The sequence below is a fragment of the Falco rusticolus genome, chromosome 6, assembly GCF_015220075.1.
Source record: "Falco rusticolus isolate bFalRus1 chromosome 6, bFalRus1.pri, whole genome shotgun sequence".
Lineage (NCBI taxonomy): Eukaryota > Metazoa > Chordata > Aves > Falconiformes > Falconidae > Falco > Falco rusticolus.
In genome coordinates this window covers 29,167,374-29,181,885 of record NC_051192.1, presented here as the reverse complement: position 1 = coordinate 29,181,885, position 14,512 = coordinate 29,167,374, and the positions used below count along the sequence as shown (strand labels likewise).

Sequence of the window (14,512 nt, the reverse complement as noted above, 5' to 3'; positions counted from 1 at the left end):
CTTTCACCATCTTGACTGGTCTCGTGCTGATGCATTTCTGTGCTACTGAAAGTTTATGCCATTTGACTTCAAACTTTGTATGTCACAATATGCCTTGAGAGCTAAATATTATGCCACAAATAGCTGTCCATGCAAAATTTGCAGATATATTCTGAAAGACCGTTAAAGTTTTTGTAATTAGAAACCTAAAGCCTATCTGAATTAAATACTTTGTGAACAATATCAGTTCTATCTGGTATTAATATTTTAAGCCAACCAGCAAGTAATCTGATTTAGGAAATATGAATATGGAATATAATTAAAATGAGAAAACTCCAGTTCTGAATGTTTTGGCAGCAACGAATATCCCCACTTAATAACAAAACTGAATGACTTTATAAAGCAGATTGTCCAATAAGAAATTAATTATTTAGAAAGGTAGAGATTGGTCTCAGGAATACAAAAATATTCAGAATCCACATTTGTCATGTTCTTGCTTCATAAATGAAAAGACATTAGGTTTAGGTCATATATAAGAAAGACATTTTTACAGTGGGGGTGGTGAGACACTCAACAGGTTGCCCAGAGAAGCTGTGGATGCCCCATCCCTGGAAGTGTTCAAAGTCAGACTGGATGGGGCTGTGAGCCACCTGATCTAGTGAAAGATGTCCCTGCCCATGACAGGGGGGTTGGAATAGATGATCTTTAAAGGTCCCTTCCAACCTGAACTGTTTTATGAGTCTATGACATATCATTTCCTGTTTCTTTCTCCCTCTGCTTGCCTATGGCTGTCTGTTTCTTCCTTTCCATTAGAAGAGCAGCGTACTTAGTCCACTCCTCATTGCACAAGGCTCGGCTTATGAAAACCCAGGTGCTAACCTAGTGGAGAATGGCACCTGAACTCATGTTTTTTCTTGAATATCCTACCAACCAGCATGACTAGAAAGCAGATTGTTTAGCTGCCAGCGTCCAAGGCTGGCTTTTGAAGTCAATGTGATAGACACTTTGCTGGCAGCAGAAGGAAAACCATAGTTATTTCACCTCAGTTTAGGTACTATTCAGTACTTTTCCATCTGTATTTCCAGTGTCATCAATAACCAGTACACCTACCTGAAAGTAAGATGAAGTGTTTCAGAGCATTAGGAAGTCACTACCACTTTTTAAAACAGATTTTCAAGACTTCATTGGATCCTTTTGAAAAAACAAAATCACTGTGTCAAGCTCCACAACCACATGATACAGGTTAATGAAAAGTGGATCTGAAACAATTTTTCTACTCACATTTCTTACCCAACACCAATACTTTAATGAAAAATGTCATTGAAAAATCAGAAGTCAAGAAATTTCTCCGGCCTGTCATCAAGGGCTTTATAAAATACCCAATTGTGGTGAAGGACAGCAGTCTCTTTTTTAAGATGGATAAGCAAGGATCTGAGCAAGCCAATTCATTTCACATAACTCAGTAACGCCTGGTATCACATAGCAGCAGGTCTGGGAGGTTGTTTGTCAGGGGAGGATTTGAACTTAGGGCTTAGAGGTGAATACTCCACATTCCAGTAGCAGCTTCCTGAACCAGCCTTTCACTGGCTGCTCAAACGCTGCTCTCTGGTTTTGAGGCTAAGACCTTTCTCCGCTCCCAACACTTAACATGTCCAGGTGCTGGATGTGTTTTGGTTTTTAGCCTGGCTCCCCCTGGCTTTTGTAGGATTTGGGTTTGTGTAGCCTAGACTCCTGTTGAGTAAGCAATATAAATCAGCCCTATCCTTTAGACAAACAGGAGGGGCAGCTTTCCGCTGAATGCCACAGATAGTGTTGTACAAGGTGGGCTAGGATCCCTGCACCCAGAGGAAACTCAGACCGTTTTTGCCTTTGATGGGAAAACTTACTCCTATTTATTTTGGTCTGGAGGCAGAAGTCTAAATTAGCCCTCTCTGTTCTGGAGGGTTTGCCTTGAACTTCCCCTAAATTTGAGGTAGCATGAGTTGAAGGAGGATTAAATAAACTGATAGCATCACATTCATTTCTGGGTTTAGATATCCCGCCCCCCCCCCCCCCCCTTTTTTTTTTTTCTTAATTCTGTAAGAGAATTACCTCCTGTAAGAGAATTCTGCTCTCTCAGAAAATACTGGTGACTTCTTCTGCGAAAGCACTTATTAACGTGTCTTCTTTGCTTCTTCTTCTTTTTTTTTTTTTTAATAGCTGCTCCCCAATCTCAAAAATATTCATTTTTGAAAAATTAAAAGCATTCGTAGTGAGTATTCCTGACAACTGATCTTTAATCTGCTTTTCCTTCCCTCAGCAGCTGATGATAGATAATATTTGTACCGCATATAAAGTTTTCAGAAGTTGAAAATCTAGGCCAAAATTGCTTGTGAGATGATTTAATGATAAGTGTTGAGATGGATGATTCTATTATCTTTAATGTTTGCATTGTAACAATTTTTTTTCCAGATGTGATTTGATGACAAGTTGCTGGGCCCAAGAACCTCACCAGAGACCTACTTTCTCTAATATTCAGGACAAACTGCAAGAGATAAGACAATCTCCACTGCCCTTCATCCACTACCTTGAAGACAAAGAGGCAGCAACTGGAGTTATCAACCAAGCTTTTGAAGGTGAGTCTGGGCCAGCACCTGCTGTCCCAATGACCTCTTACCCAAGAACAAAGTGGGATTCAGCAGGTTTTTTCATTGCATTTATCACCACCTCAAATTCTCTGCCTATAAAATGGGAACAGCAAAGATTTACCTCTCATAATGAACTTGTAAAGATTAATTAGGTGCCATTAGGTACAATATGTTAGGTAAAGCACATACAAGATAGCCAAGCAAAAGGACCCCTATGAGATTGCAACTGAGCCTGCCTCACAAAGACATCCAGCATGCATCTAGATTTTTGATACTTCTTGACCCTGTTCCACTAAAGTAAATGCTTAAGTTCTATGTGCAGCCAGGAGAGCTTTGGAAGGCTTCTGAATGGAAATGTGTTCCAATGTCAAAGGCATCTACTCCCTCTCCATTAAGCAAACATGGCAGTTAGGCAATTACTTTAGGAGTCCTGATTCGGTAGTTGTCTGAAAGTAAGGTATAAATTAGGTCCCTAAGTAAGGCAGCCTGTACCCCAGTCCAAACTGTGACAGCTCCAGCCAGGAGTTGCATCGTGCCTGTGCTCTGCACACTGTGAACGAAGAAAACTAGGTGATATTAAGGAGGATATACTTAAGACATGGGACGTAACAGAACCCAATTACATAAAAACATTATTAAGGTTGTGAAGACAGGAATTAAAAAAAAAAAAAAGGTGATGCTAAATTTGAAGTTGTCTGTGCAACTGTGATTCAAATAATCTAAATGTGGAATTGAGCATCCTGACTGGGCCAGAACAAAAAGCTTTTCACATCCGGCAGTAATTCCTGACTGGCTAAACCTTGAGAAAAATTGCAGTCTTAGTAAACAATGTCATCTGAAAATCTGCAAAAGTAAAGTTTTTATCAGTTGAAATATTTTACTTTGATTTCACAAAATATTTTGATTTTTTAATTTAACCTGTTTGCATTCTATGGTTTTCTAATGAAAAATATTTCCTGTCAAAATAATTACTCTGTAATGTACGTTACATTCAGGGAATATGTTGGTGACAATCACTTTTTAAAGCAGACTCCGTTAAGCCTGTTTATAACCTAGTTGGTAAAATCTGGCCCTCTGTGTTAAGCAGGACAATTTATTGCAGACAGGGCTTTGGCAATAGCTCTCAGAGCCAGCCTATTTTGCTCAGCACAGTCTCCCTGAGCTTTACTTACCCTTTTCTCCACCAGCTGCCCTGTTCCCTCTTGTGGCTTCCCCCATGCTTCCCTTTCCACAGGCTCTGCCCAGCTGTTGTTGCCACAGACCCACTGCTGAATCTGCATTGGGTTGGGAAGGCAAAGCAACTGTTTCCATGCTTCCAGTTTCCATCCTTCAGTTCTCAAAACTCCTCCTTAACTTCTCAGGCTCATTTGGTGATTTTCATAGAGGAAATGCCCATCAGGAAACAGTATAGCTTGAATTTTATTCATCTACATGTCATCCTTTCATTTAAATGTGTTTTAAAAGACTAAACACTTGATAACCTCTTTACAGGTCTCTACAATGCACATATTCATTTCCCTGTATATTCATAGTTTGCCTGTAGGTTATCTCCCTCTTTCCCCAGTTACAGCCTTTATAAGCCTGTTGTTAAAATGTTATGCTGCGTACTTGACTGAAGGCCTAGAGTCCTGGTGATGGCTTAATGTTGCTGGATTATCTGATCAGGGACATGTGCATGTCAGTTTTCTGTAGCTCTCCAGCCTTAAATTAATTCAACAGTTTTTCTGCCTGCAATGTAAATCTCATGCAGTGGAGTTCAGTGAAACACAGGCTCCAGAAATGCAATTGATTTAAGCAAGAGCCAACCATTTGGGTTCTAGTCAAGCTTCCAGACTAAAATGCACGCTCAGGGCATGGAATATGCCTTAGCCTGTGATTTATAAAACACTGTATAATGAGTAATTCTTTTAATTTGCATTTATTTTTAGCTGGGACTAAGTTAAGTACTTCTTGTGTTTGTAGTAGTAGTACAAAGATGACAGCTGAAGCAAATAACCCAAAAGACTGTTCCATAATGGATTGTCCTGGACAACATTTTCCAAAAACGTTACGCTGTCATTGGCCTTTGTGTGTAATGAAACTCCTGTCATAAGCCTCCTGCCAAGAAATGCTTGCTCTGACCAGGAGACTTGGTTCCAAAAGAGAGAGCCAAATGTCAAGCAAAGTGAAATGACAGGCCTCAAAATAACTGTTATACTTAGCCCTACATGGAATCATACATCTTCCAAACCTTTTGAGCCTTACCTACTTGTAGGTAGCCACACCTTTAGCAGGTCTATACATGCTGTCGGTGCTGTTTCATAGGTGGGAGAGCTGGAAAGTGTTAGATTTTCTCAACAAAATGAATGTTGGTGCAGTATGACACACAGATTGCAAGTGGGGGTGAACTAATACAGACAGTATGTTGGTGGTCTGGACAGCATGTTAACAGGGTAGTGTGGGGATGCAAAAGGGACATGAGCTTTGTTATTGCAAGAGTTACCCTTCTAAAGGAGGCATCAAGTGGCAATAAACATGCTTCAGCAATACCAGCAGCTCCTGGCACTGCCGCTTCAGAAGGGAGGGAAGCAAACTCAGGACCAGGCATCGGTCTACCAGTTTAGAGTTTTTCCTTCTTGCTCTTACAGGCTTTCCCAGGACATTGATCGTGGGCAATAAGCAGCATTAACAACATTTTTTTGAGTGAAGGAAGCACTATCCAGCTGGAGGACTGAGGCATCAGTGGGAGTTTTATTTCCGATGGGAACTGATTGAGCAGAGGCCCCACCACCAGAGTTCCCATTCATTGTTGAAAGATAAGCTGTCCTTTCCCCTTTCAAGAAGTTTCAAGAAGCACAAATGAAATGTCATGAATCACCGTGCTAACAGGACAGCCCTCCATTGCTGTAAAAATAATGTCCATCTATTTTCAGATGTAACTTTTTACATTTGCACGTACAAGACAGCACTATATTTTTTCAGGTCCCAAGTGTGCCCCTTTACAGATGGAAACACCTGTTTGTTTTGGCAAACATCTTTGCCGACATCAGACAGCTGGGCATTAAGCAGCTGGAGCAGCTCCTTGCTTTTATGACCCAGGAGGACTATTCTTATCAGGGCTGCTCCCCACAAATGCTTATAGACCTATAAGGAAAAAATTAATTGCTCAGAAGCTGTGTCGGAGCACCATGCTCTTACTGCTAGAAGTGCCTCCTTTGGTGAGAGGAGATGCAGGGCAGTTGGAGGGAGCCTGAGGAAATCCAGGGTAAAAGACTAAAGACCAAAGGGAAACATATTTGGCCTCAAAACCATCATTTTTAAATCCATAAGCTTGAAAAATGTGGGAAGAAAAAACAAAATTTTGCAATATTTCCTTCTCTCACTTTTCTTACAAAGCCAGCCTCTCAGTTATTTACTTTTTTCAGTAATTAAGGCACTTGCTAAAAATACCACATAGGTTTTTTTAAATCTTTCTGAAAAACTTCGCACTGAGGGGATTTGATTTTAAGATGTGGAATCCATGATTTCACCATGAATTATATGTTTGTGCTGTCTTTAGCTGAGTAGTACTGGTTTGCTGTTCCCTGTGTAAAAATCATCAGTTTATTTTCCTAAATCCAGCTGCCTTTTAAAAACTGTTCTGCGCACCTTTCTGAACTTAATCACTTGGACAAACGGAAGCTTCTCTAAAGCAGATGTGTTGATAAGAGACATTTTTAAAACCTTGTATCTAGGCTCCTTTGTATTTTTCTGAAATTCAGTAATCCTCTTCCCCACTTAGCTTAGTGAGTGGCTGACCCAAAGCCAGCAGAGGTCAGAAAAAAGGCTTCTTCCGAAACAGTGAGTGGTTACAACACTGCGGGAAAAGGTGGACTTGATGGTGTGATCATTTCTTATTTGTCCCCTAGACAAAATGCTGTTCAATTCCAGAGAGTGAGCATGAGCCACATGATACTGCAAGGAAAGTCATGCTAATACTCTGCCTTGGACTGAGGTATAAAAATCAGATGATATGATGTCATAAGAGCTGACATTTGTGTAGTATGGGTGTATAGATATAAGCAACTAAGACTTAGGCACTGTGTTTACACTGGCTGTCCAGGCTGTTTGGCAGTCACCAGAGTTGTAGACACGTTCAGGGGATGTTATTGTATAAAGGTAGGGATGTGCAATAAACCTGTCCACAATGCAACTCATTCCTGTTCTCTCTGCATTGACTGTAAAGGCTGCCTAGGGAAGGAACTTGCATTGGACATGTAAGATCTGGGTAATTAAAACTTAGTAAAATGAATCCTGCTTTGTGACCTGGAGAAGGGGGATGCTTTCTTGTTTATATATCCTTAATGTATTGCAGCAAATGTGGAAGTGGCCTTTTTGGTGCTCTTATAAGTGATAACAAACAAGATAATAAACAGGTTTATATCTGTATTTCCCAAGACAGCTTCTTGCATACAGAGGTTTCAATTCACAGATCTCTGAAAAATCTAGTAAAAAATAAAAACAAAGACAAGCAGTCAATGCTTCAAGTAGTTTAGTGCATTAGAAATGCAGGATGAACAAAATTCTTGCTTTTAGCACCTTTAGCATCTGAGAGCATAGCAAAGCTCAGTGAGTCACTGTCAAACCATGCAAGATCATATGCTTCATTAGACAGGAAATACAGATATATCTCCACTGATATATAATCCAGAGTGGAGTATTAAAACGGATATATATTTGTTCTATTTATATCCTTACTGGCAATGTGCAGAAACTGAAACAGCAGCTCCAGCTCCAGGTGGCCAGCAGGTATCAGGAAAGTACTCCCTGCACAGGAACTACCTCCTGGAGCTAGCCAGCATAGCTGAGGTGTGGAAGTCAGGGTTCAATAGCCACTTTTTTCACTCCTAACAAAGACAGGTCACCAAGTGCTTCTTTTGAACATTCACTGTGGGGTACATCTTTCAGCCATGTAAGTCAGCCAGTCTCTTGTTTACTACAACATATGTTGTGTGGCAGGGACAAAGGGCAGAGTATGTATGAGAAAGACAAGAGAATATTAAAGGAAAAAAGCAAACGTGGCTGCACTTCGAAATACCTTACCATATTGAAGGTGCTAAGCATCGTATGGGATTATGTTACCTAGACTTAGTAACATCTCAGGCTGGCTACTTAGCTGGTGTAAATCAGCGGCATCCCACTGGTTTCTATGGAGCTTTGTTAATTTGCACTAGCTGAGGATCTGGCCCTGAAATATATGTGATAGAAGATCCACATCTCTAGATCAGTTTGTTCAGTCTCTACCAATCAGCTTTTCTACTGACACTTTTTTTTTCTTATATGTTGTCACCTTCTGAACTTAAACACCAAAAAAACCCCATCTGCTTATCAGGACATCACAAAAATTTGCACCCTTCCAGGCAGGACTTCAAAACATGTTGTGAGCCTACACAGCCTACTGAGCAGGCAAGGAAAGACACTGCAGGATCCGTGGGCCAGCTCGGCACCGTGGCAGGAAGCAGCAGACTGAGATGCTGAGATTGGGAAGGGGGAAGCACAGATTTTATCAGGTTAGGATCCGTCTCCTCAGAGGAGGCTAAGCAAACAAACTCCATCCCTCATTAGTATGAGTCAGGCGATCATAGTTTCTTATGTGAATTAATGCTGGGCTCTCTAAAGTAAGCTTCTGCCTACCCCTGGAGAGATGCATTGTAATTCATTTACCTGCAGTTTGGCCCAGTTATTGTGCTTTAAGCGCACCACTGCTAGGAAATGCGTCCAGCAAGGTCAAAGCTACATGCGTTTAGGACCTGAGAGACAGGTATCTATGCAAGTACAGTGCTGAGCTCTGAACATGCCATTTTAGTTATTGGAAGCAGTCTACCTGAGTCAGCACAGAGTTCAGTGGGAACCTGCTTCTCAGCAAAGTACCGCTTCAGCCCATACAAAGCTCTGGACTGCCAGAATTAGCTCGCCTCATGCCCTGAGGTAGGTTCTTTAAAGTAAATGTTGGTAACTACACTATGCAGCAGTTCGCAGTGTAGAGAACTCCTCAGAATTTAAGTGTTTGGAGTTGACTCCCCAGCACGACTTCAGATTCCATGAAGGTGTTCCTTAGACGCCTCCTCTCAGGGTGTTTTGTTGGCTCAGCCAGGCTTTGCTTGTGAAATCTGAGGGGATCACATCACATGGTTTATCCTGCATTTACTCACGTATAACCCAGCATGACTATACATCAATCAACTAATTTTAGCAATGTTAAAATTGAAGAGAAAAGAATGATATCTCATTAATATACTGACCTGCCTCCCCACTCCAGCTTCTCTCTATCTTCCCTCTAATTTGTAACATTTTTTTGGAAAGGACTTCCAAAGATTATTCAGAATTCTCTGCATTGGCTTATGGCTTCCCAGGGTGTTCGTGATGCTTCTAGCTCTCAGATTTCTGGAGTAATTTCACAACATATAGTGACTTTTTCCCTTAGTACCTCATTTTCAGTATCTTCTGTCTCCATTGTTTAACTAAGTGAGAAAAAATTATTTGCTTGCTTTGCTGACTTCCATGAGAAGCAAGCATTGTACTACATAGCTTGACATCTTGGCATGGATTTTTTGGTTTGTACAGCAGAATGGTGCTAAGCTTTCATAGGTGCCGAACACTGCGCCAAGAGATGGCACAACAGTGAAAGGGCACTTGTAGTCAAAAGTCTCATTGTGAAAATGGCAATGTAGCTTATATGTGTCATGTCATAGGAGAAAGGTCATCAGCATTATGTTCTTCATCTTTGGATAAGATAAGAATATTCTGCAAAAATAGCCTTTCTTGCTTATTTTGTTCTCAAAGCTCAAAAAGTCAAACCAAGGCAAGTTGTTTGATTTTTTTATCTCTTTTTCTCTATAATGAGAAACGCAGAGACACATAGGCTGAGAAAGGATTATAATATTTTATATATTCAGTAGTTCTTCAGACCTATTGGGGAAAGAATTAGTAATGTATCTATATATCTGGTAAAAATATCTCAGTGACCTCATACTCACATTTGTGTAAACATCACCTCATCAGTTCCAGATACTTATACAGGAAACAAATCTGAATGCTCCTCTAGCGTTCTATACTTAGGCAGGTCAGCCGGCGTATGTCTGGTCTGTAAATACCCAGTTTTACTTGGGTCCTTATTTTAAGGTTTCTCTCTTAAGAGTTTGCTGCAAACATGCCCTCAGCATTTGCCAGTGCGCCTTTCCCAAAGCAACTTGCCCCTGAGGGTTCCCATTAAAAGCTTTATTAAACAAAAAAACAAATACAAAGAGCAGCTGTACTGGTTGGTAAAGGCTTAGTCGGGATTGAATTACTAAATATTGCCATAATAGTCCTGAACGGACAAAGTGAGTATCAAATGATTTTTCGTAGCTGTCAGTCACTGTGGTATGTGACCACAGTTTGCTCCATGCCTCAATCCCCATCTTGCTGATAGGTTTCTAAAAATCAAAATTCTCCTTCAGACTTTTCCTGATAATCTTTCTTAATGGACTCTAGCATGTGGAACAGACTTCTGACTTCATAGCTCAGGGGAGTGTGTGATTATAGTGACATAACAAGTTGTATGTTGCCTGGTGCAACAGGACAAAGCTTGTGATTCTTTTGGACAAATAACCCTGAATTTCACATGCTTAATTTTCCAGTTGTGAAGTAAAATAAGGAGGGACAGTAATAAAAGAGGGTACATGGTACAAAAATAAATGCAGAAAATATCAACAGTTATGACCTGAGCCTTCAGTTAATAATTTTTACATTTTTTTAAAAGACATATCCCCTGCATTAGATTTCAGGCAAATCTGTATATATGAACAGAATCAAATTAGGGAAAACATATAAAGTTTTTCAAACTGGGAAAACCACTCTGGATGACCAAGTTCAAGCTTCTAGAAAAACAGAATATTACAAGTTCTTTAGAGAGACAGTATATAATGATTTAGTACATAGAAAACTGCCTGTGTTACAGGAGTCTTTAGCAGTATTATTACAGGGTTACACAAAGGTAGAGATTAAAATCACTTTGGGTTTATGCAAGCTATCTGTACTACCAAAAGAAGCAAGTCATGTATTCATAACTGTATTGCTGCCTGTTGGTATGAACGGTGACGACCAACCTTCCCTAAGTGATTTGCTTAAAGCTACAATCCACACAGGCAATAGCAGAAAATAAATCTGATTCATCAGTCACTCTTTGTGCGGTCAATAGACCAACTTTCTCCAACAGCTGTCTGATTTTGTTTGCTATCTAACATTATATGTGTATCACTGGTCTGTTGTTTTTTTGTTTTTAAATGCAGATAGTGATGTTCCTTGTGCAGATTCGGATAGTATTCTTTCAGCCATGCTAATGGAAACAAGGAATCAAGAGGGCTTAAATTATTTGGTATTAGTCAAAGAAGGCAACCAAGATCAAGGAAGTATCAACTCTGCTGAACTTAGTTAAGTCTCATTCCCTCTCTTTGAAAGAAAGAGGGAGAGAAGAGAAAAAACTACCAAAGAAGACAAGCCAAGGAAAATATTCTGGATATCATCATACTTACAGAGATGCCTTTAAAAAAACAGCAACTCCCTAAAATACTAAAACTACCAGATAATATCATAAGGTACTGAATGATGTGTAGCAGAATAAGACAACAATTATGTTTCTTTTGATTTTCTACATGTTATGGTTTGGGTGTTTTACAGGAGATAGTTTAAGGAAATAAAACATGTAATTAGACAGCAAGTGATTTTACTGTGGTGTTTGTTAAATTTATACAATCTTATATGCCCCAGACACAGGCAGTCTTTCCAAAAGGGAAGAACTAATATACTGCTTCAAAGAAGGGACCAACTCATTCATGAAAGGAAAAAACAGTTGAAATCTAGCTTCATGGTGCACAAACAAGATTTTTCTAATCAAAAAACTAACATAAGTTCTTGTTGTATTTTTATGAACTCCAAGTCAGAAAGAAGGGTGACTGGGTTGTCCACTGCTGGGGATAGTCTATTTCACTATTTAATTTAAACAAGTACTTGCAATCATCTTTAATGTTAAGTTGCACAGCGATTGATCTGTGAATCTGGACAGTCCTGTTTTCTTACATTTCTTTTCCTTTCCCTTTCATCATCCTTGCTTATTTTTTATTAGACTGTATGAAGGCAGAAGCTTTTCCTCTATGTGTTTGGAGATCAAGTCAAAGTATATAATAAAATTATATATAAATCATTACTGAATAAAAGACACCAATAAGCTTTTTGGAACATTTAATCAAAAACAATAGTCTGCAAATTATGCAGAGCTATTCACTGACATCTGTCAGGAAGCTAGAAACATGCTCTGGTTTAATGCAAATATTTGATAATAGGGGACACTGAAGAGTAGTAAAAGCACTATCTGATGTCAGAATGTATAAATTTTTAAGATGCAACTCCACTGAAATCAAGCTTCAAAAGTTCCTTAAATGGAGATCCAACACAGACAAACAAGAAATTTGGCTTTTAACTTTTACTCAAGCGAAATAGAAATCAAGAGCTTTTGATTTAGGATTCTTCAAAGTTTCTGACAAAGCTTATTCACATAGTTTACAATTACATGAATATTTTTTCTTCATCTGCAAATCAGTGTAAAAGCCAGATTTGCTAATAACAACAATTGCAGCACTTCGCTATGCTCACTAGACCATGAATGTCAGACAAATAAATAAATAGTTTCCTTCCTCTTCAAGTGCTGCTCGATTGATTGTACAGCCACTCCTTCCATTTCAATAACATAAACATGAGCAGTGTTTACTAACCAGTAGCATGTGCTAGCCAGAAACCAGGAGGATCCCAGTTCTATGGTCACCACACCTGGATGACTTCATACATCAAGAAGACTGCTCAGTCAGCCAGCCACAAAGGTTTTGAAAACCAGCAGCATTTCATATGATATCTTTTTCTTTAGCAGGAAAAGCCTTCGATACTGCCACGATTTTGTCTAGGCAAAACGTTTCACAGGCCTCATGATTGCATCTGTGATGTGATAACCCAAGTTGATTCAGATTTGTGTAGGTCCGAGTTGGAAAGAATCATGCAAGAGCCTATCCAACATGGGTAAACTGGGTTAGAGGGCCAGGTGAGCATCAGCCACAGACAGCAATCAGAAGTAACACCCCTGAGATCTTGAAGTAGCCACAAATACCCAAAGCAGCAGAGAAAGGACAGAGGGGAAGGTAAGTTTTGTTTTGTCCACATTTCCTAAGTGTTGCAAGACAAGACTAGTTTTAATGGAGGATTTATCACAACATGATGACGAAGAAAACGTCAATTTTCATGCATTACCAGTAAATGAACTCTCAAGATATTGACCAGTGGTCTATGTCTTTTGCACTTAATAGTATGAAAAATGTATTGGACTGGGTAAACCACAAATCTCTCAGTCCAAATCTAAGGGTCCTGATCTGTAAGCTGCTGAATTCAGTGGAAGACACAGTACCAAACCTTCCCCGTAAGTGCAGTGATCTGAGGCACGGCTCAGTGATACAATGTCAGCTCTGAGCATGGCCCTCCCCATCACTCCGTTCTCCCTCCCTCATTTCCCTGCCTTAGAGGAATAAGTACGCAAACGCAACTGTTCCACTGAGTTGTGGTAAAGCTGAATTTAATGTGTGCAAACTTGCCTCACTTGTATCCACTCATAATGCTACTTGCAAAGAGTTTCTTAATCCCTCATGTTTCTGTATCACACTTCCTTACACATGTTCATCTTTTCGCCTTCCCTATCTTGTTGAAGCGATGCTTCCTCTTTTCATTCAAACTCTTCATGATTCAAATTTTAGTCATAAACTCGTACTTGCTATCAGGAGGACACCGCTCACCTTGAAGCAGCCAGCCCCTAATAACAGTTTTCATAGCTACTTTTAAAGACAGCAGGGAAGATACACACATAAGAGTGACAAGAATGAAAGACCTTTTTGGCACATTCTTGGGCAGGAAAATGGGTGCTACCCGGCCTGTATTTGTCTGGGATAGTTGGTACCTCCTCCCGTGGCAAATCAAGGGAAAGAGTCAAGAAAGCTTTAAGTTCAAGTGTCTTGACTTTCAAGGCTATATGTTTTTAAATAAGTGTAAATGGGTTCCAGGGTGATAATGTCATTTCAAGGAAATATTACTTTGGGGGGGGGGAAAGACTCTTGACATATCAGGAAGGTTGAGATAAGGGTACTAGTGAAGCAGTCATCATGATCACACTTGTGTAACAAACTGCTGAGAGACTCATCCTCAAGTGCAGAGGCAATAACATACACTTTTACCTTCTTCATTTAAAGTGTACAGGGAGATGAGTCTAGGGTGTGATAACCATGTAGTAAGATGAATTCTTTCTAGATTCCCTTGTAAACCAGAGGAAGCCACCTAAATAAGATGAGAAACCTGTCCTGGGAAAATTCCCCTCTGCAAGAGCTGGAGGAACTAGAAAGTGAAGTCTGAAGTCCCAGTCATAAATGCATAGGGGTTCCTGTCAGCAATTCCAAAAGCTGCTTAACAAAACCCTCATTCTCCAGCTAGTATAAAACAGATAGACCCAAGCTACAACAAGGTCTTTTACCATCTCATATCAGCATACACTTCATACAGTCCCTCTACTGCCTTCTCCTTGTCTCACCTCATCCAAGACGTGTGTTCTCTCTGCTCTTGCTCTCCCTCCTTCTTCCTCAGCTGCTCTCTTCATTGGCTGCCCAACCACTTAACTTAACCAGCCGCAGCTGCACCTCATTTACATCGGCCAGCCCGCTGCCCCTGAAGCCAGCCCACAGCTGTATATTATCAATGATAATTAACCCAGCTTCATTCCTCTACAGACCCACTTTTCACCTGCTGTAAATCAGATTAAATATGTTAAGCTATGCTGATGTACAGCAGTGGAGAAACTGCTTCCAAGTCTTCAGCTTCTCAAG

The 14,512-nt window shown here is 40.0% G+C and overlaps 1 protein-coding gene across 1 annotated transcript in view; it reads left to right on the top strand.

Annotated features, from left to right (window-relative positions):
• The window catches only part of ROS1 (ROS proto-oncogene 1, receptor tyrosine kinase), a 71,703-nt gene extending 60,663 nt beyond the window's left edge, over positions 1 to 11,040 (top strand). Inside the window, exons 43-44 of the mRNA XM_037392438.1 lie at positions 2,431 to 2,594; positions 10,895 to 11,040. Coding sequence (XP_037248335.1) covers positions 2,431 to 2,594; positions 10,895 to 11,040 — 310 coding nt within the window. The remainder of the gene's footprint in view (positions 1 to 2,430; positions 2,595 to 10,894) is intronic.
• The last annotated feature ends 3,472 nt before the right edge of the window (positions 11,041 to 14,512 follow it).